At 37.2% G+C, this 22,239-nt stretch overlaps 3 protein-coding genes across 3 annotated transcripts; all 3 read right to left on the bottom strand.

Moving 5' to 3' along the window:
• Positions 1-716: 716 nt before the first annotated feature.
• LOC133463372 (tetraspanin-3-like) lies at positions 717-6,545 on the bottom strand. Its single transcript, XM_061744884.1, has 7 exons — positions 6,382-6,545; positions 5,075-5,266; positions 3,789-3,863; positions 3,497-3,598; positions 3,261-3,413; positions 2,755-2,838; positions 717-1,957 (listed from the first exon to the last, which is right to left on the bottom strand). The coding sequence occupies exons 1-7, from the start codon at positions 6,442-6,444 to the stop codon at positions 1,865-1,867; spliced, it is 762 nt and encodes a 253-aa protein (XP_061600868.1). The 5' UTR covers positions 6,445-6,545; the 3' UTR covers positions 717-1,864.
• A 6,070-nt stretch (positions 6,546-12,615) lies between these two features.
• nmbb (neuromedin Bb) lies at positions 12,616-14,245 on the bottom strand. The gene is made up of 3 exons (XM_061710869.1): positions 14,041-14,245; positions 13,606-13,793; positions 12,616-12,846 (listed from the first exon to the last, which is right to left on the bottom strand). Exons 1-3 carry the CDS (start codon positions 14,204-14,206, stop codon positions 12,793-12,795), a joined length of 408 nt encoding a protein of 135 aa, XP_061566853.1. The 5' UTR covers positions 14,207-14,245; the 3' UTR covers positions 12,616-12,792.
• Positions 14,246-16,025: 1,780 nt separating this feature from the next.
• On the bottom strand, positions 16,026-22,239 carry sec11a (SEC11 homolog A, signal peptidase complex subunit). The gene is made up of 6 exons (XM_061710868.1): positions 22,086-22,239; positions 21,564-21,673; positions 18,989-19,138; positions 18,634-18,753; positions 16,764-16,821; positions 16,026-16,667 (listed from the first exon to the last, which is right to left on the bottom strand). Exons 1-6 carry the CDS (start codon positions 22,134-22,136, stop codon positions 16,617-16,619), a joined length of 540 nt encoding a protein of 179 aa, XP_061566852.1. The 5' UTR covers positions 22,137-22,239; the 3' UTR covers positions 16,026-16,616.

The raw sequence follows: 22,239 nt of genomic DNA, 5'->3' as shown, positions 1-22,239 counted from the left end.
AAGTACATACTAAGAAAACCGAAAAAGATGCAAATGCTGGGACAGAACAAGCAAGCACATGCATCAGTGCACACACGACGCGAGAGGCAACCAACTGAGCGCTACGGACGAGTTTTTGTAAGGCTTTATAAATTGGCCTACTCTACGATCATCAGTGACTCAGTATTTGCTACTTCATTGGAAATAACTTCCAGAAGGAAGTTTGAGCAAATTGCAAATGTCTTTATATGCTCATACTGTATCTGCATTGATATATATATATATATATATATATATATATATATATATATATATATATATATATATATATATATACTGTATATAAGTATGTATGAAGTGTTGCATGCGTGTTCTCTGCTTAAGAAAACTCAGTATTGTTGTTTGACTGTCTGTTGAGTTGAATTAAACCATGAATAAACATCAGATACTTAGATTAAACGTTTTTGCAGTTCGTTATTTTAGTTTGTCCTATGTACTTTGTTATTAAATTAAAATGCAATGACTCCCCAAGTACATATAAACATTTGGTTTAATTTAGTGTAGTACAATAAATATCAGCTGCAGAAGTCAAATGATGGTTTTGCACGTTTCACTGTCCACAATATCGGTTCTTCTGGATAAACCATCCACCACCACCGTAAAAGCTAATGTGATGCAGATGACTGAAGTACAGAATATGAAGTCGTCTAATGAGGATGAAATTACAATTAAAACAGTCCAGCTGAAATGATTGAGTTTATTTGTCTTTTGTCTGTCTCCAGTCAAACACAATTTTATTTAATCATACTTTTTTTTCTCTATCACTAGCTAAACAACTACGGTGTCAACTTAGCATTTCAAAAATATTAAAATGGCCACAATTTCACAAAGATGTATAAAATAATGTGACATAATATGTTGCATTGGGTTTCCAACTAACAAACTAAACAGAAAACTTGTGACTTTGAGAAACAGAATCTACACAAACAAGTCCTCAGCTAGCATTGATAATAAATCCTACGAACAGCACTGGAGGATAAAAGGTTGATTCACAATTCAGTGTGTAGTGATGATGCCTCAGTAGTGAAGCCTGAGTCGGAGAAGCTCCACATCAAAACAGACGTTAATCACAACCTGATTGCGAATGTGAGGATCTCTCTCAAGCAAACATAGTTCAAGGAAAAAAAAAAAAAACTAAATATATCGAGCTACACAAAAACATATAAAACAAGGAGAAAAAAACACTGTCTTAGTGCATGAAGTCTACCTTTGAAACACTGACTGAAAGGTTGTAGCATCCGAGGTAAAAAGCCTGGAGCTGTTCTACAATGAAAATAATTGTACATTTTCAAAAAGGTCTGTTCAAACCAGAATTAAAGTGTACAAGTTTCCTCTTCAGCATAGCTTATGCATCTAAACAGCCATTCATTTTACCCAGAGCTGCAATCATAGTGCAAATGTGCACACACGATAATACATTCTATACAACATTCCCATTGACATATTCACACTGAAGCTCCACATTACTTTCCATAATCCTCTCTTGGAATGAACGGAAATTTTACAAATCCACAATTAAAAAGGGGGAAAAAAAGAAGAAAGGAGGGTAATCCCAAGTAGCCGTATACAACTTTGGCTTTTATATGATCCGTTTTTTGTAAGAAAAGAACATTAACTTAGAAAGGATGTCAATAAATAACTGGTCTTCCCCTTTAAGCCCCGTCCCACCCAAACCACATTGTCAGTGTTTGCTACTTCATCTTGAGTTGTGCAGTGTGTGTTTGAGCTTATAACCTATAACTACAGCTGAAATCTACTGTGAACATGTCCGATGATGCTCCTGTTGATTTTCGGCGTGCTGTGCTGTGTCGGTCGGCTGCATCCTTCATGCGTAGCTGTTGGTTGTGACCAGCAGTTCGTAGGCTGGATCGTGGCTCCTCCTGCAAAGCACCACGCAGGCACAGAGCATGCCCAGCATCTGCAGACACACACAAAACAAGTTCAAGTTAACTTGACAACTGACATTATAGGTAATAAATCAAGAACAAAAAGGGAAGAACTAATTGCCTTTTTTCTAGATATGCTTTTTTCTACGTGCTTTCAACAAGCATCCTCATCTACTGGGATACTTTCTCTTCTGCAAACACACGTAACTGCATTGTCTAAGAATACAATACTGCCCTCCTTTCACACCCACACAGGATATACCACATTTTTGAATCCCCCACTATGTTCAGTGGTCTGTCGTGTGGCTGAACGTACACAAAAGCACACATGAAATACTTTGACACAATTAGGTCAGAGCTGCTGCAAGCTACGTTTGTGCTGACAGAGATTACTGCTTTAATTGCATACAAACTACACTGACTTAAGCACAGCATTTTATATTATGTGGATGGCAGCAGGTCAGTGTTAAATGGGGATATAAAGAATATATATTTGAAACAGATAATCTGAGCATCAGCCTTCAGCAAGATGCGGTGATTGCTGCACACGCCTCGGAGCTCTGTTACTCTGTCATTTCTGTGTTGAATGGTGCAAATTTGACACTGGCCTCCTACTGACCAGAAAGAGCTTTATTCAAGGACAAGTAAAAAGATACAGCATGCAACTTCAAAGAAAAAGGTTTATATGCGCCTACCACTTCCTAAAATGTTGCATAGCAACAACTGCCCAACATAGACATGATTTGCACCGTTGAGCTCTTCTCACCTGCAGTGAATGCAGCATGTACCACATCCTATCTAAAAGGCTTTTCAGCCTTTTACTCCTCACCTGTATAGATGCGAAAGTTAAAGCAGCCCAGATGACATACATCATAATCTCCTTTAATTTCTTCACAACAAGAGCTTCACAACCCTAGGACAGAAAGAGAAAAAAAAATGTACTATATGACTTTTGCAGAAATACAGGACTGTCTCAGAAAATTAGAATATTGTGATAAAGTTCTTTATTTTCTGTAATGCAATTAAAAAAACAAAAATGTCATACATTCTGGATTCATTACAAATCAACTGAAATATTGCAAGCCTTTTATTATTATTTTAATATAGCTTATTATGGCTTACAGTTTAAGATTAAGATGTATGACATTTTTGTTTTTGTAATTGCATTACAGAAAATCTAAATATTCTAATTTTCTGAGACAGTCCTGTATACACGCTCCAAACATAGCAGGATGCATAGAAAAGAGGACCAGAGAACAGTTTACAGCTCAAGTATGTGCAAATAGCTGAGATAAAGCAAAGCAAGAGCTTCACAGCTGCATTGTGTGTGTGTACCTCTTGGTACAGATCTGCTGGTCGGGTCAGAGTGCCTGTGCAGTTGCTGATGTTGGGCTGACAGCAGCTGACTGGGACACTGTTGTTCTTGGACTCTTTAAACCAGCGGGTGTTCCTCCAGTCGGAGTAGTTGTGAATCCCACAACAGTGAAGCTACAGGGAGGGTAATCAAGAACGATGAGCCACGAAAAGGCACCAAGGAGCACATGTTGAATGGATCCTTGGTTGTCCCTCACCTGTCTCTGCACGTAGTCAATGGCGCGGCTGGGAGCATCAGTGTTGGTGCCACTGTACTCATTGTAAACTTTCTGGATGGAGTGATTCACCTCCTTTTCTACCTGTGACAGATGAAAAAAAACAGTTGAACATCAACTGGAAAGGCGACCTACAATACAGGAAACTATTTTTAAAAAGATTGTGATTTCATCTTCAACTCTTAAACCCACATTCGTTTTTCCCCTCATTCTGCAGATACAGGAAATGCAAACTCTGACCCACACCAAAAATAATTCAGCAGGCAACACTTACCTTTGCCCTGTAAATGTAGCCAAGCACCACCACCACGCACTCCGTCACAAATACCAACAGGAGGATTGCAGCAAACTGACATGAAGATAAACACAGAAGAGATTACATAGAAACATAAGCTTAATGAATGCCATCCACAACTCCCCCCCTCTAATCTTCAAGCACAAGCTGCTTGTTGTTTTAAAACAGGAATCAGATGCCAATAAAAACATGTAAAGGGCTTTATTAGATCTCTTCTTAAAGTAAACAGACTTTAAGAGATGGGCCAAGAAAATGAAAAAAAATACTCCTTCAATCCAAAATTGAAGCATAAGTTTAAATAATACTTTCTTCATAGCTATTCAATCAAAAGTCAAAAGGAAATTTGTGTTTTACAAGTTTTACAAATGAGCTGTAGTTGCATTAGATATTAGTTACGAGTAAAGAGAGAAGTGGAGAAAAGACTTTAGGTGACATCAAACACATGGGAATCCTGAAGCGTTCATATTAAATGTTGATGGCCCTTTTATAGATTTATAGTCTCCCATTACCATAAAACCACTTTGAAAAGAGACCTTTTAAGGAGCTGAAACCTTGGTTAAAAGGTTGAGAAGGAGATGTTGGAAAGAAAAGTAAGAGTCAGCAAGATTTTGAAAGCATTTAAAATGTTCAACCCTCTTCCTTCAGACCTGCCCCAGAAACCGCAAGATCGGTAAATGCTTGTTCTGATCTCAAGATCTCTGATGTTGACTGTGCTAGGCTCACTCACAGTGAATGACAGGGAGGGTTAGAGCCCTGTTGCATCCAGAGATTATGTATAGTTTTTGTTTTGATGTTTGAGCATTTCATCTCAATATTGCTGACAAATTTTAAGTGGCATGTGAATGTAGCTCCACATCATAGGGCATGACAAAGGTTTCCTTGATGATGGTCTGTGATCAAGCTGAGGCTGAGCAGACATTTCTCAAGATTATTTGAAACGTTTAAAGCTATTATGCAGTATAGACGGAGAAATTTGGTTGTTGATTGTGATAGATCTATATGGAGAAATTAAAAATGAAAAAATCTTGGGTTTATATTATCTGTAAAAAGTAAATATCGCTTTAAATGTAAGAATCAATTTGGATTTTCTAAATCATCTGTTTACTAACAGTATAAAAAAATTACTTTAGGCAATAAAGCAACAAAAAAAGCTTAAAAAAAAAAGATCTCCATCCCTGTATTTAAGACAAACCTGCAAATTGTAATTTACGTGATTTATCCCGTAAAATCCCAGAGATGTAGGTTTCAGTAAAGCCAGTACTCACTGTTGCCAGGCCGCATGAACTCTCCCGCACTGTTGCACAGCAACCAATCAAGCCGATGATGAAAAGAAGAGTCCCGACAGCTATGATAACAACAGCAGGAATCAAGGTGTACACATCCTCAAAGAAGTGGTCGTAGTCGTCGTACGTGATAAACACGTAAGCTCCAATGTAGCACAAGATCCCAGCTGCAGCCTGCAGAGACACAGAGACACGGGAGGCATGAAAAAACACCTTTAGACTCGGGAGAGACAGGTTCACCACTTGCATAGGCCTGTGTTGAAAAAAATCGATTTTCCGATTCTAAATCGATTCTCATATTAATTCCTAAAAATCGATTCTTATGTCTAAAGATCAATTTTTATTTATTTTTTTTCATCAATTTCGCCAGGTGAACTTTAATCCCAGTAGTCGGACACACAGTTTGTCATGACACTTCTGAAAAATGCCAGGTGCTTCATGGCAATATGTGTGCGTTGTGACAGAATAAATTAGATAAGCTAAAATGATTTGTTTACTGCATGAACTGTTGCAATTTCTTTCTTTTTTGCACTTTAAATGGATATTGAAAGGCCTGTTTGAGTTATTTATTTCTTAGTTATTTCACAATAATTATTGTGAAATTATTATTTCACTAGTTATTTTACAGTCATATAATTCAGGCAACAGCTCAAAAAACATTTTAAATAACACTAAGCCAAATCAATATCGAATGATATTGATTCTGACATGATAATCGATTCTGAATCTTAAGAATCGGAATCGAATTGATTCTTGACATTTGAATCGATACCCAGCCCTACACTTGCATATGTACAAGAATACACCACCGAAGGTATTTAACTTCCAGTTTATTCATTTATTTATTTAAAGGTTTAAATTACAGGGAGAATGCACATTAATAACAGATTTAAACCAATGTAAAATGTGCCGGAATTAGCCAAAATAGTTAATGTGCTTTATTGGGGGGGTTATTTATCCAGCTCTGCTGGTCCCTTGACTGGAGTAGGTGTTCAGCAGCTGTTGTTACCTGGCGGCTGTAGCATTACATCACTGCTCTGACGTGCAGCTGCACATACACACACATACACACAACACAGGCTGAATCCTGCTTTTCCTGCAGTCACGGGTTTCTTAATTCACGATGAAGACAAATATCATGCTACGGCTGCACATATCGGGCCTCACAGGACAAGTCTAGCATGGATACGCTGCAGCCTGCAGAGCATCTCTGACGCAGTCTGCAAGCTAGAGCCCTGCATCCCTCCCTCTGATGCTGCACACGGAGAAACATCTGCCGCTTTTCTTACCCAGAATATGAGGTTAAGGAAAACCAAGACGGTTTTGGATGACGTGATGCCACACTGTCCCATGGTATCGTCGCTGCTAAAGTGTGAACAAGATGTGTTTTTGTTCTATTTCTGTTTTAATAATTTCGGTGCACCTGCACCTTTGGTGTTAAAATAATAAAATGGCTTCGGTCTGCTCGACCGCGCGGAGTCTTCCCGGCTCGACCAATCAAATCGTCGGAAACAAAAAGCCCAAGGTCACGTGTTACTGTGACATCATCATTCAAAACAAACCCAGTGAAGATATTTGAATGCTGATCCTAACAATACCACCCATTACGACCTATACTTCATTTTGGTGTTAACAGTGTACTGTATGCGGTCTTTAAGGGAGATTATTTGCTTTATTATTTGTTTGTGAGGTTATTCCACAGTCTCAGCTCTTTAATTGCATGTTTTAACACTATATTGAAACAGTAAAAACTCATGTTCCATCCAATAAACAATAAACAATGTTGTTAGACAGAAAATACTTGATCTCAGCAATTTTAACGTTAATAAAAACATTTAAAAAATTGATGTGTTCAGTTTTTTTTTTTACATTTTCTTTTTTTATGAAGGGGTTCTTTGAAAGAAATACAATATTGTAGAATGGAGAAGAAAATGTAAAATGTATTTTTACTTTTTTGTTTCTTTGGAGATATTGTGAATCTAAGAAATTTCATGAATGCTTTGTCAACTTTAATTAATTTATGTATATCCATTTTTGCATTTCAAGATTACTAATACATCTTCAAGTGTGGGGTATTAGTCGTTTTCTTTCTCGGTTTTATTGCTTTAAAATCTCAAATGTATTTATGCTGCCATCACATAAGTGTAAATGGCCGTTACCAAGGACAATGACACAATCCCATACTATCACAGAGTAGTGCTTTTGACTTACAGTAGTTTGTTTTATTTTCTTTGGTAATAACAGTGTGGATAGTCCTTTTTTGTCATTGGTTCAGAGCATAGGACACCCATTTTTCCCATTAAAGATTTGGAATACTGATCCATCTAATCTCAATAGGCTATACTTGCCCACTATAGGATAGTTTATCCCAAGTGCCTCCAAGCAAAGAGATGTCAATATTGACTCATTTTAAGTGGCATTTGTGAATGTAGCTCCATGCACATCATAGCAATTGACAAAGGTTTCCATGATGGCGGTCTGTTGTGCAGAGCCGTGTGAGGGATCAGAGATCACAGATGTCAAGCTGAGGCTGCGCCCTTTTTGAGCAGAAGATTCCTTGAAATGTTTAAAGATATTATGCACTATAGACGGAGAATTTTGGTAGTTGATTGTGATAGATTTATATTGACAAATTAAGCAGAAAAGGAAAACAAATATTATCTGTAAAAAGTTAATATCTATTTAAATGTAAGAATACTTGCAATTTTCAATTTGGATTTTCTAAATCATCAGCTTTTTCTTATTTGTGGCTGTGTTGCCAGAACTTATACTAATTTTTCATTAACAACATTATTTAAATGTATTCATAATATTCTGTTCTGCATCTTTTTTCAAGCCTCCTAAAAATAATAAGAAAACAATCATTGTAGGGAGATTCTGTACCAGGTTGTCATTGCTGTGTCGCTTTTTTTTAATCCAGAGGGGGGCAGTGTGTGATCTCTAGTTTTACAATTATGCTCAATTCACAGGAAGATTCAGCGAATAAAGTTGGTATCCAACAAGCATATGATTATCCTTATTTTGACAAATATTAATTTTTCAGATGTTCAATTTCAGGCTGACATGAATAAACAGCCAGTGCACCCATACTTTCTGTAGGCAAATATGAAGGAACATAAACAAGATGTGTGCCTCCATGTCAAGCATGGGTCCCCTTCAAACACAAGATAGATTATTCAATTGAAAATAAGTTGAGGTACTCAATCAATAATGGCCTGAATAAGTGGCAGAAGTCTTGATTTTATTGAGTGAAAGCGTACCACATTTGTCTCTGCCAGCATGTTTGCGTTTAAACTGAACTAAAGTGAAACTATCACACAGCAGAAGAAGCTGAGATTACATTTGTTGCCACAGCATACACCTTCATTGTGGATTATCCATCAAGTTTACCTGTTGGCCATCAAAAACAGCACAATAAAAAGAAGCACACTGAAAAAACAAAGGCAATATCTCACTAAAGTCTCTAAAGCACAGAGGTGTATAACTTTGGATCACATCGTATCAATCAGCCATGATTGGAGAAAGACAGAGCGGTTGAGGAAACATGCACGAAAACAGAATAGCACTTGATCACTTGCTCCTCATCAAAATGTGAAAAAAATAGAGGGAGAAGGTTATTTGTCACAGCAACCTGCAACATGTTTGCCAATCCACATGGGCTTTTGATCTTGAAAATTACATGACATTACCACTTTATGGTAAACTAATTTGATGTGTGAAATTTCATTGCTGGCAATTACAACAATGGTAATTTTCTGAGTGGACAAAGCAAAGGATGTGAGGGTGATGAAGACAGAAGGACTGCTCCCTCCTGAAGCTTGTTTTGTGTATCTCATCATTAACACTCTCTCTGTATTAAGAATACAAATATGTTTTTGACTATCCTGCCAGAAGCTTAGAATAAACAACATCATCAGTTTGTCAGGAAAGAAACTCAGTTTAGCTTCACTCCTTCCAACCTGATAGATGTTTATGTAAGGGGATTTTGAAAGTCTAAATAATTGTACCTGCTTCAATTCAATTCAATTCAATTCAATTCAATTCAATTCAATTCATACTTTATTAAAGACACATCTTAAGAAGAGGTCCATAGTACCATTAAAAAACATTATACATATAAAATACACAATATAAAAGACAACAACCTATAATATAAAAGACAACAACAAAAGACTAAAAAAAAGAACAACAGTGACACAATAAAACGACAGTGTCAGGCACAAGTGTATAGACATGACCGCCAGTGGTTCCACAACGTGGATGTGAACCTGACTGAGCTGAGTGCAGGATTTGTTAAGCAGGTGATGATGCTGTTTATAGAGTTAGATACTCTACACATACATTTGTACATCACCTTCCGTAGCACAGCAGCACAGGTTGGAACTCCAACACTAGCAAACAAATGACTGGCACTACAGCTCCTTGGGACTCTAAGAAGCAGCCTCATGCAGTCATTATAAGCCACAGTGAGCCTCTGCATGCTTCTTTTCTTGTACTGACACCACAAGTGGCCAGTGTAAAGGGATGTACAATATGTTTTAAACCAAAAAATCTTAACATCCTCTGAGCACATGCTGAATTTGCGCAGTAGCATATTCGCTTGGGCATACATCCTTCTACACTGTCTATAAATGTCTCTGTCATCAGAGAGATCCTTACTCATAAAATGACCGAGGTACTTCACCTCGTCACACTCGGTGAGAACAGAGTCTGCCAGAAAGAAGTCAGGAAACGATAACTTTCTATCTCCCCGGCTACGGACAATCATCACATTGGTCTTCTTTGTGTTGTATTTAATGTCGTATTCAGACCCGTACTGAGAACATGTCCTCAGCAGCTGCTGGAGACCAGCACTATATGGACTGAAAATAACAAGATCATCCGCATACATTAGGTGGTTGACAAGTACATCACCTATCATACAGCCTGTTCCACACTTATTCAGCTGCAGAGAAAGGTCCTCCATATAAAAGTTAAACAGGACCGGTGACAAAATCCCTCCCTGCCGAACCCCATTGGTAACATGGAATGGAGCAGATACAGAGCTTCCCCACTGAACTCTCATAGTCTGCTGTGCATACCAGTACACCAGAATTCTGACCAGGTAACCAGGAACACCTCTCACACTCAATTTTCTGAACAGCTTTTCGTGGTTAATACGGTCAAACGCTTTTGATGCGTCAATAAAACACATAAAAATAGTGGAGTTTAGTTTCCTATATTTATCCACTATTTCCTTTAAGGCAAATATGCACAAATCAGTGCCATGATCTCGTTTAAAACCAAATTGGTTATCAGATGATAAAATATAGAGTTCCAATCTATTCACTAAAATTTTCTCCAAAATTTTTGATAAAATACTAGCCAAGGCAATAGGCCTATAGTTTTCTGAGCTATTAAGTTTACCCACTTTATCCTTGATGACAGGCACTAATAAAACAGATAAAATAGAATCAGGTAAAACGCCGTGTACTAGGAATCCAGTAAAACATATAGCAAGCAGGACATAAAGTTTTTTATCAGCAAATTTAAGATGCTCGGCACTGATTTTGTCTAAGCCACATGCCTTATTACAACTTAACCCCATAGCTTCATTATCTTTAACCAAAAAGAACATTTGAGTGATATAATTTCTGTTCATTAATATTTTCTTTTATAATCTCTACCTTTTATAATCTCTATCCTCTACCTGGCAAGCATGGATTCCTTTTTTGAAAGCAAACATAGTGTTATTTATGTGTGTAGGATGATAAAAAGAAGGATTACATCTGAGCATATGCAAGAATGAAATATTTATATGAGCAATGGAGCAAACTCAAGTGAACACAGAGCAAAAAGATGCAAAATTGAATCAGTCATTCCCACAAGGTTCAGGAAATACATGCTGCGTGGAAACATCACCTTCATCAACACCAGGAATCAGCAACATGCCTCAACCTGCAACTCTACATGTCAGGAAAGATTATTATTATTATTATTATTATTATTATTATTATTATTATTATTATTATTATTATTATTATTATTATTATTATTATTATTATTATTATTATTATTATTATTATTATTATTATTATTATTGTTATTATTATTATCATCACACAGTCATCACTCCATATACAAAAACATATACCGTTTATATATAAGCCAATTAGGCTGTTCCTTGCAGCAGACTCAGATTCCTGCCATTTCAAGTTCATGAAAAAAGATAACAGTTATAGTTGAATAGCAAATTTCTCTTGACATTCAGATAGACACACACACAACTGTTGTTATGTGCAGAAAAGGGTCATGTTTGCCCTCACCTTTTCTGAGAAAATGAATTTTCTTTTATTCAGTTTCCCCACTGAACCCACAATGAAGCCCCAGGTGTGTGAATTACTTTCCTAGAATTCTTTGCAACCTGCTGTGGAGGTTCATTTATTAAATTGAATCCAATTTTCTACAACCTACTTTCATGCAACAGTGTACACCTGACATTTCCAGAATCTCACGGCAGTTTTTTGCCAAAAAAGAAATTGTTAAAAAAGTGTAAACAGGTATGGACCTGCACATTGGTCTGTTTTAAACAGAGCAGAAGCAAGACTTTGTCAGGGATGTTTACGTGGGGCAAATTCTGTAGTTTTATGCAAAAATGTGAAGTTTAAAGATGATCGTGATCCCATTTATGGCAGAAAATGTTGCAACAAAGAAACCTCTCACCACATAACATAATTCCAGTCAAAAGCACTGCAACTACAAAGACTTTAACCTTCATGCACACTTTTGTCAAAAATCATTTTAGCCAAAACTCAACATAGGGCCTCAGAACACTGTTCTGAGGCCACTGTTCTGTTTGACTTCCTTATGTCTTATAAGGTGTAAACATAAGCGAAAGTGGTCTTAAACAGATAGCAAAAAAGCTGGGCCATCTCACTGCTCTTTTATTGATAGAGAGACCAGATCATCCCTTTATGAAAAAGACTGAAAAAGTACAAACAAAATTGATTCCTTGTGGAAAAAAGTGAGTAAAGTAAGAAATATGATTTATGTAAGCTGCCCACATTTGGATTTATATAAGGGTTATTTCGGACACTTTAGCAACATAAAAGGGTCTTGCTCAGGCTCAGCAATGAAACGTTATACAGGCCTATAAGTAAGAGATGAAGGGCATGTTTACCAAACCCCATGTGGAGGAAAATCAATTGAGGAAGTTCAGGAAAGTCCTAAGTCTGACCTGTAAGTAAAGTACCTGGAGCGTTTTTGGAATGCATGCAATCTTATTCACAAGAGAAAGATCATAAAGTTGAGTCAAACTTCTCTCACTAAAGTCTTATGGGCCCAGACTGAAGCATGTTCATTCAGATACATTTTGGGAACAATCAAAAGAGCCCCATGGCTGTATGTATCCACAAGTTTGCTTCCTGTGCATTATGGGATCAGGTGTCAAATATACATGTATAACTTATGTACTGCACATCAGTCAACGCATTGCAAATAATTATTTTATTGATATAAATAGCTTAAATAAACAATGCCATGAGAAAATCCAGCAAAATAAATGAAGGGGAAAAAAAGCTGTAGCTGATTGCAAATGGATTATTACGACAGTCACAGTAAATTACAGTCGATGAGCAGGATATTGTAAACTGTTTGTGATTTATCTGTTTTACACCACGAGGCCAGGTGACCTCGCATCCAGATGACTGCCATCCTCCGCATCACTTTCTGCTTCGGATGTAGCTTTCTAAAATCTTCGTCAACAAGTCCACCTCCTGAAACAAATGGTGCAGAAGATCAAATCAAAACATGGAACGAACCTTGCTGAGGTGTCGTATTCATGGGTGCAGATCCCGGGGGGGGACGGGGGGGACATGTCCCCCCCAATTTCTGAAAAACATGGATTGTCCCCACCAATAAAAATACCCTAAATTATTCAAAATTGAACAAATGTATTTTCAGACTTAAAGGTTGAATATGTAGAATATTTATTAAAAATATATTTCTAAAAAAATAATACATCCACAGTGCGTTTTTAGGTGTACAGAATGAAAGCAATGGGTCCTTTTTTTTTTAGAACTGTTTACCACCATAACTGTGTTAAAACATGATCGGTTAGTTTAAACAACTTGTTTAGGGCTCCATATTTCATCCATATATCAATTGATCATGCATAAAGTAGTCCAATAGGATAAAAGGAAAATGGTGAGAAGAATTTGAGATGAGTAGACACTACATGCCCAAAACCCTTAAAATTATGATTTACGAATAGGCCTATAACAGTTAAGTAAGCAGTGACACACACTGTTGGCTGTTTAGGACAAATAAACAAGAAAGGTAAGCACAATAAATGATTCCCTGTGCAGTATTTTTTGGCGAGCCTTTACCAATTTATGGTTATGGTGAGTTGCATATTGGCAAAAAATTTAAAATTAAAATCACGTTGGTGTCCCCCCCAATCCTGACATCGGATCTGCACCCCTGGTCGTATTTCAAATAAACTCTGGGCTGGGGCAGCCTGCGCGGCGACTCACTGGGTTTCTGGAGCGACTCTCCTGCGCGTCCACCTCTGCCTGCAGCGCAACGCGCAGAAACTCCTGGAAAAGCTCCCGGAGCGCGCTCTGCTCCGCGGGCACGCGCACTCCAACAGTGCCCGTGCCCTGGTCCTCTTGTGAGGCCAGCAGAGGTGTGTCCATCACACTCTTCTTGCCCATGAAATGTCCTGTTAAACCAAGACAAACACTCATTTAAGGCTGATTTATCGATCCGCGTTACACAGACGCCATAAATCAGCCTTTAGGCTCTCTTTGTCATTATGTGATGAAATGTGGATAAGAAGACCTCCAATGACATCAGATTCAGGGTTAAGAGTCAGCATGGTCATTAAATGATCCAAAGCACATATAGCCTATATATAATATTATATATCATTTTTTTCCCCTTTAAAAAATAGATAAATAAAATCTTACCTGTAGCCCAAAGGTTGCCTCTGGGATTCACTTTGATTTTTGCAACTTTATTCCTTAGCTCAGTCAAGTCGAAACTAACTGCAGTGGTCAAAGACATGAAAGCAAACAAGAAAAAATAAGTAAATAAGCCTGATTGGCAAACATTGTTCAGTGTGAGTCTTCTCATCTTAAGGCGGAGTGTCGAGCTCTCCTCCAGAGTGAAGTTTCCAGATGCTGCTGTGAGTGCTGGCTCTCTCAGACGCACCACGCTTTTATAGGCTCTCCTGTCCGGGGTGGGCTCTGTTTATGTTGCGTGCAGCTTTTGTTCAACCTGCTACGTAAATTATGATTAAATCGGTGGATTCATTGTCTCCGTTCCCACGGACGGACCGCGTCTCCGGCTGTGCGTAATTTACGCACCAAACCGCATCTGGCCGCGCAGAGAGCAGAATAGAGAAGCATCACTGCGGGAAGCCGAGTGGGAAATTGTATATTCTCAGTGTGGACGTTTTTGAGGATGGCTCGCCTGAGTTAACGTAGGTGTTTATCTGAGTTTAATCATCACAAATACACCCAAAGCTCATAATCAATGTTATTTTTTACGCATTACACTAAAAGCAATAATATGTTTTGTAAAAAGCTTTATAAACTGCCAAACACTGAAGTCATTCCTCTTAGATTCTGGACTAATAGTGTAAATTGCGTGGTTATGGACCAAGAGGTCAAGGGGTCACGTGGTTCCCTCGCCCCCAGGGCCAAATTTGGACCCTTTACACCAAGCAAGCAACATGACATTTGGCCAGTTGCAACATGCAACTGCATCACCATCAGAGGACCTGCTGATTCTCACTGCTAATTTAGAGCCGACAAGACAGATGGCCTCTCCGTCACTTCAGGGTGCTAAAGTTGGAGGTATCGGGGAAGAGCTGCAGCTTCCGTCTTGCTCTTTTAATAACCTTTGACATTAACACGCATATTGAGATTTAATAAATTCTGCGCGGTGCCTGAATGTCAGTCTAATTAGGAGACGGCCTCAACATCACAGCTCATAGGTTAAATGAACCGAGCCTCAAAACAGTTGATTGTAGAGCCAAATCGAACCTCTTTAGTTTATTCATGAGGCAATTGTTGAGAAATGCTTGGAACAATTGTTCTTGCTTCTGTCCGCTGCTTCATTTACAGATGTGGAGTAAAGCAGTCTGGACTTCGGACACAAACTTCCAAAGTTTCAGCATCAGACTCGGTGGACACATGCAGACAGTCTGCACCCAATCAAATTGTACACAAAATAATCCAATCTCACATCATTTCAAATGTTTTCATCAGTTGGTGATGATTTCACAATATTTGGATGGTGAGTTATATAGCTAGCCTAATAAAAAGCAACTACTGTATTTTCCGGACTATAAGCTGCTACTTTTTTCATAGGTTTTCAACCATGCGGCTTATACAAAGGTACAGCTATTCTGTGGATTTTTCTTCGAACGCTCGGGGCGTTCTAACCGGAATTAGAATCAAAACTAAGACAAAATAAATGCAAAGAAGAATACGCTACTTCTTCTTTAGCAGACAGAAGTAGGTAGAAGCAGATTTCAAACAGATACATAAATACCGGTTATTTTCTCTTGGTTCTGTCCCGTTTTAATCAGCAAAGTTGCTGCCGTGTTAAAAGACACTGTTGGGAAAGGATCTATTTAGGTACAAACATGTACATCATTTACAGTTCAAAATCCTTCTGTACATGTAGTAAATATCTAATCTAACATAAATATCTGCGGCTTGCATCTTTTTTTTTTTAACTAGAGCGGATGCGGTTTGTATGCAGGTGCGGCTTGTACATCTTTTTTTTATTATTTTTTTAAAAATAGAGCAGATGCAGCTTATATGCAGGTGCGGCTTATAGTCCAGAAAATACTGTATTTATACATTTATTATGAAATCTTCACATGTTTTTTGTTTTGTTTTTTCAAATTATATGAGACATGACTTTTTATATTAAATCATCAAAATTGCTTCAAAAGATCGATTTTAATGTATTTCCTCAACAGTGTCAATGATACAAAACTCATGTTCCCACGTGGGGTCTTTCAAAAACATATGCAGAAATGATAAACCACAGGAAACAGAAGAAATACTGTTTTATGAGAATGAACTAGACTCATTTACATAAAAACTGAGATCTATTAATAAGGGCTCAAATAAAATGGAGGCAAAAATTTAAACAATACATTGTGGATGGCAACCAGATTTCATATTTAATATTCATATTCAATTGTCATAAAATACGTAACATATTTTTCGATCACAAGGATTTAATAAGAAAGAAACAAGAATTTGTTTCCAAGAATGTGGCTGCACATTCTAAGATTACAAATAAAGATTAATTTCAAACTAAACCAAAACTAGTTCTCTCACAAAAATACTTTTAAAGCTTGTATTTTTCATATGTAAACACCCTAGTTCTACAAAATGTTCAAACAAAATGTACAAAAAAGCCAGCTGGGTTTGACAAAGTGTAATGTAGTTCTGTTTTGAAAGGCATGACTGAGGTTTCCTGGACGTTGTTTATCCTTCTCGAGGGCAGAAATTTAGGCACCTCATTCCCGATGGACCAAGACGAAGAGACCCAGCATGAAGAGCACAGCATACTGTGGGATGGAAACATACGATTGAAACATTATTTATAAGCCTGAAACAATTAAGACATTTTGGTAGTTTAAAATGATTAACAGGAGCCAACTAACCTTGAACTTGGGGTAATCATTCATGAGAATGGTTACAATTCCAATATATGGCACAAACCTGGAGATGAGAAAAGTGCTTATCAAAAGATCTTACTGCTGTATTATATGATTAAGTACATTTAAAAATAGAAAAACTCCACAACAATTAAATCAACAAAATAAAGGCAATGAAATGGCAAATCTTGCATTGCAGACCACTCATTCAGTTGTTAGGCGTAAGCTTTAAAGGAGAATTCTGGTTCCTTTTTTTCTGTTCCAAGTGTTGAGCAAACTACGTAATCTACACTTGTTCTGTGGAGTTTTGAGTGGAAACAACTAGTCACACAAAACCGCTTTTATCAAGTTAACCTTGGAAAAAGCGCTTTTATCAGGTTAACTTCGACACACATTTTGCCAACCATATTTTTTCAGTTTGAAACAACATGCTAGATGATCTGATCGTTCGGTCTATTCATCACGCAGCATTTCAACTGGGAGAACTTGGCAGCGCAGAGGTTAGGATTTAAGTAAAACTTTTTTTTTTGTTTTTCAGATCTACTAAAGAAGTTCTGACCATAGATTTTATTGCAGACCAAAATATTGATTCTTCAAAGGAAAACGAAAATAATTCATAAAGATTTACTTTTTTACGTGTCAAAATCTAGGACAGTCATCTTATTTAGTTGTGTCCATAGATAACAAAAACCGAAGAAAACATATAAACTTAAAAGTTAGCTGTAACTGTCATCAGTCTTTGAGTGGAACAAGGAATGTTTTGTTGTTGCTACTCTTTTTTTAGCTAGATTTCAAATTTAAAAAAAACCCCACTGATATTAAAGATGCAATAGTTTGGGGTCAGTATATGTATTGGCCAAAAAAAAAAAAAAAAAAATTATAACGCTCTACAGTCAGGGGGAAATTTGGCAAAATCAGTATGAAAATATGAGCATATCACTTGTTTGAAAACAAATCCCATATTGCATATAACTTAAAGATGCAGCCTTTATTTTTGTGTTTTCACTTTATTTTAATAAACAAATTAATTTTAATAAACTGAAAAACTGGCATTATTAATCATTTATTAGTATTCATTGTGTGGAAAACTCATCTTCCATAGCAGGAAAACTTGCTGAACGAGAATTTGAGTGTGACTGATTAATAACTCACTACACTCTAAAAGCTTCTCTGCAATCGATAAGACAAATGGGAACCCCTAGTTTCTGAAACTAAAATAATGAAAATTAGAAATATCTTAAAAGCATTTCTAATTTACAACCATAAATGCAATATAAATATTTAACCAAATAGTATAAAGATGAGAAGAAAATGAAAAGAAGACCTTTTGATCACTGTTAAAGATTAGCTAAGTGACTGGGCAAAAGCCTTTTAATTCTAAAAGGGGCATGCTAAAAAAAATAGAGAATAACTGCCAAACTACATGGTCTTCACATGAATGGGACACTTCATTTGACAACAATGATCATCTCAGTACGATGCAATGTTTTGCTGGGAAATCAGACCTGAAGCAGAATACAAGGGCTTTTGTCTTACAAGCCTGATGTGCCACAAGGATTATAATCATTGTCAAGACACATCAATACTTATTTCTCTTCAATAATTAACTGCACAGGGGAATAGTCATGTACAATGAAAGTCAATGGGTTAACCCCTCATATGGTTTTATTGCATGTCTTTAATTTCTTTAAATGTGATAAAAGTGAGTGTTTTCTTTTATTCTAAATAAAAGAAAACACTCAGGTTTTAGAAATCCTTTTTTAATGAGATATTGTATCTGAAAGGGTTAAGTACAATAGACTACTTCATCTGTATTTAATATGTTTTTAACATATTGGGGCTATCATTTTCTTATTTCTTCAACCAATGTCCTTACCCCCGTGCTCGTCCCACCACGTCTTTCTTCTCCAGCCAGTGTTGGCCCTGCTTGTAAAGCCCTCTGTCATCCACTGCGTTGTTGTCTCCTTTGGTCAAGAACTTAATGTCTCCATTTTCCCTGTGAATATGTTTCAAAACCATTTTTAAAATCACAAGAGACACCAAGTCTCTTTTAGAACATTCACTTTGGATTAGACTTCATCCAATTTTAAACTGTCTCTAAAAATAATTTCCTATAAGTTTACCAAATAACTCCCAATTAAAAATTTAAATCTCAGGTTTGATAAACATAAAACTGACTCTAAAAGCCCAACATCATGGGCAAATTACTGTAATGAAATATGCATTCATACTTTTCATGGATCTTCAGGACTCTGTGTACTATGGGGATCTCTCTGCCTTCTATCCTGAAGACAACAATCTCGCCAACTCTGATAGGATCTTCTACCCGGTTGGTCAGGAACAAGAGGTCTCCTCTGTGGAAAGCTGGCTCCATACTTCCACTGGAATTAAACAAATGAGCATGTTTCATTTTTATTAGCAAATGTAACGACCTTCCAGCTGGAAGACAACCTACTTTACCTGTTGAGCTGCATTTAATGCTATCACAAATCATTTTTAAAAGGATGTTTTACAGTAGGCCTTTTAGACAACTGCAGAATTTAAAGAAAAAAGTTTCAGTGAACTTCATAGAAAAACTTGATGAAACTTGATGAGGTGATGTATACAATATATTTCACATATCTTCAAAAAAAATAAAATATAATGTTGCAGTTACGGGATTTATTCAGGTCAGGTATGTGATATTATGTACTTTGTTCCTTTCGGGGAGGGAAGGCGGTTGATTTGTATTGATGTAAATTTTGTTGCCCTGATAGCTGTAATGGGCGGTGATAGAACTCAATTCAAGTCAAATCATTTTTAAAACTCTGAACTTCCCACCAGAAGACAGAAGTGAAGAAAAGTGAGAAAACTCTGGGTACTCTCATTACAGAAAGCAGGGGTAAATTCACAGCACCGCATTGAGATCAAGATTTCAAGGGAAGGCTGAAAACTGAAACTCACGGATCCTGATGTCATATCTATAGATTTTTGGGCCAGTCCGCCCTGACTATGGGCATCCAGCGAACAGTGAAGCCAAAGTGGATGGTTTTTTGCCACAGGGACCCCACCTCACAATGACAACTGTTACACTAAGCTGGGTGACAGACAAAGATCTGCAATGGGCTCAGATCCTAATGTTTTCCCATGTAATGGAAACGGCTTTGAATCGAAAAATCTCCCAAATATTACAAAAACCTTTTTACACTTTCACAAGACGGTTTTTCAGGCAAATTGATAATCAAGTTTATCGCAAAAGTATCAGTGAAACGCTTTTTGCACATTTCCAGATCTCTGGCAGTGCTGAATGTGACATACCGGTCAATCGGAAGTCATCAAAATCTAGTTTCCAGCGTCTTTTGGCCTCATTTATACCATGCAGTTGTGCTACAACACTACTTAATCATCATTCATTACTCTGCCTCAGAATAATCATTTGAATGATGTTACGCTGCAGTCATCATCCAACTATTTTCTTAAACGTGGTAGCAGCAATTGCAATAATTTGTCAAAATGTTTGTCCATTTTCTTCAATGTTGAGATTTTCTTTTTTTGTTGTTTTGAAGGGCAGTCTCGCAGGACCAGATACAGAGTTACTAGAATTACGCTTTTGAAAAAACACTGTTCAATGGAAACACAGACCCCCTGCAGCTTTACCTTGAATTACAAATTCAGAGTTTCAAATTTCCTTTGCAAAAAAGTGTAATGGAAACCCGACTAGTGTGTGCATTCCTCATCAGATGTGCTCACAACTTTTTACTGCAACTTACTTCCTGCCAACTTATACAACTTTTTCTGTGTAATATTTATTTTTTATTTTTTTCAATAAAACAATTAATGTTAGATCTATTGGTGAGCTGGACACAGTACAATGAATGCCCATCCTCTACCCAGACCAGTGGTTAAGCAAAATGGTGTCTTCAGTCAAGAGGTTACTTCTGGTGCACTGCAAGACAGACCAGGGGCCTCATGTACAAAAAATGTGGTGCAAAAAATACTAGCGTAAACCATTTTCCACACACGGGTTGTGTTCAAAAATTCACTTTGTGTAGATTTTTGAGTACCATGTCTGACCTGGCATCAAAATGTGTTAATTGCCATGCACATTTTGTCAGTTGACAGTACCCAACTATACAGTAGCAGTACAAAGCAACTAACAAGAACACCCATAATGCAATAGGTAACCACAACACACTACACTATTTCCTTTTACGGCTTAAATCGGCGGAAATACCACTAAATAATGTGTGTCTCAAGCTCACAGTCGATGGGTTTTTTTGTTGTTTCTTTTCCACTTGCTTTATCCATTTGAATGAGCAGTTTTCATGGAAATGTATACTCATTCTCATATTCAAATTGATCTACTTAAGGGAGGAGGGTTGGGCTTATGTGACAGAATAAATTAGATAAGCTAAAATGATTTGTTTACTGCATGAACTGTTGCAATTTCTTTCTTTTTTGCACTTTAAATGGATATTGAAAGGCCTGTTTGAGTTATTTATTTCTTAGTTATTTCACAATAATTACTGTGAAATTATTATTTCACTAGTTATTTTACAGTCATATAATTCAGGCAACAGCTCAAAAAACATTTTAAATAACACTAAGCCAAATCAATATCGAATCGGATCGAATCATGATAATCGATTCTGAATATTAAGAATCGGAATCGATTCTTGACATTTGAATCGATACCCAGCCCTACTCAGGATGGAAACAACAAGGGGAGTCTAGCTCTCTGGTCCTCAACTCTCTCAAATCTGTGCCTAAAACATGTTAAATTGCATGTGAAAACAACAGGAACAAAGTCACATATGATGAACTTACCTGAGAACAACAACGATGGGACTCTCGCTGCCGGTGACAACCATCAGTCCTTTCCAGATCATCAGAGCAGAAGAAACAATCATACCAAAGTTCAGCACCTGGTAATAGAGCTGCAAACAAAACACAACATTTTACATGGAACCATTCTGCTTAAACACATTTTTTTTGTCCTCTCTCTTTTTTTTTTTACTCTTTTCCCGATAATACAGCTCAGGTGCTGATGAGAGACTCAGTTATAACATTTAATCACCAAGTGTTTTATTAATTGTCAGTCTCTGTCGTTAGGCTGACGGTTCAATAACAATAGCAGCTAATCAATATGGTAGGAAGCATTGCTTTTACACGGCTTATACTATTCATTTATCCTTCCAGTTTAAAAAGACAAAAAACGACATCACAACACATTCCACTTAGTAGGTTTCTCAAAACTCATGAAGCTGTTAGAGCGCTCGGCGGCTAGCTGAGGTTAGCTCGCAGCTCCACTCAATCACAAAGAGCTCAAAATAAACCTCTGATACCTACCTGTCGCTTATTCATGCGACGGACATCGTCCAGAAAGTCTATGGATAACATTTTTGCGAATGCTTGTGTAGGAGAAAGCACCCAAATCACATGAAAGCGCGCGGAGGAGAGAGCATATGGATGCAGAAGAGAAGCGGCTCTCGCATCCGGGACT

Source organism: Cololabis saira, chromosome 2 (assembly GCF_033807715.1).
Source record: "Cololabis saira isolate AMF1-May2022 chromosome 2, fColSai1.1, whole genome shotgun sequence".
Classification (NCBI taxonomy): Eukaryota; Metazoa; Chordata; class Actinopteri; order Beloniformes; family Belonidae; genus Cololabis; species Cololabis saira.
Note: the sequence above shows the minus strand (reverse complement) of the source record. Positions and strands in the feature narration are given on the sequence as shown.

Excerpts from the sequence above, each read along its gene's own strand:
- LOC133463372 (XM_061744884.1), bottom strand. The coding sequence starts at position 6,444 with ATGGGACAGTGTGGCATCACGTCATCCAAAACCGTCTTGGTTTTCCTT. Across the intron at positions 5,267-6,381 it reads TCCTTAACCTCATATTCTGG|GCTGCAGCTGGGATCTTGTG; the intron begins GTAAGAAAAGCG and ends GTGTCTCTGCAG. Across the intron at positions 3,414-3,496 it reads TTGACTACGTGCAGAGACAG|CTTCACTGTTGTGGGATTCA; the intron begins GTGAGGGACAAC and ends CCCTCCCTGTAG.
- nmbb (XM_061710869.1), bottom strand. The coding sequence starts at position 14,206 with ATGAGAAGACTCACACTGAACAATGTTTGCCAATCAGGCTTATTTACT. Across the intron at positions 13,794-14,040 it reads AGGCAACCTTTGGGCTACAG|GACATTTCATGGGCAAGAAG; the intron begins GTAAGATTTTAT and ends TTGGTTTAACAG. Across the intron at positions 12,847-13,605 it reads AGAGTCGCTCCAGAAACCCA|GAGGTGGACTTGTTGACGAA; the intron begins GTGAGTCGCCGC and ends CATTTGTTTCAG.
- sec11a (XM_061710868.1), bottom strand. The coding sequence starts at position 22,136 with ATGTTATCCATAGACTTTCTGGACGATGTCCGTCGCATGAATAAGCGA. Across the intron at positions 19,139-21,563 it reads CCCATCGTTGTTGTTCTCAG|TGGAAGTATGGAGCCAGCTT; the intron begins GTAAGTTCATCA and ends GTTTAATTCCAG. Across the intron at positions 18,754-18,988 it reads GTCCTGAAGATCCATGAAAA|GGAAAATGGAGACATTAAGT; the intron begins GTATGAATGCAT and ends ACATATTCACAG.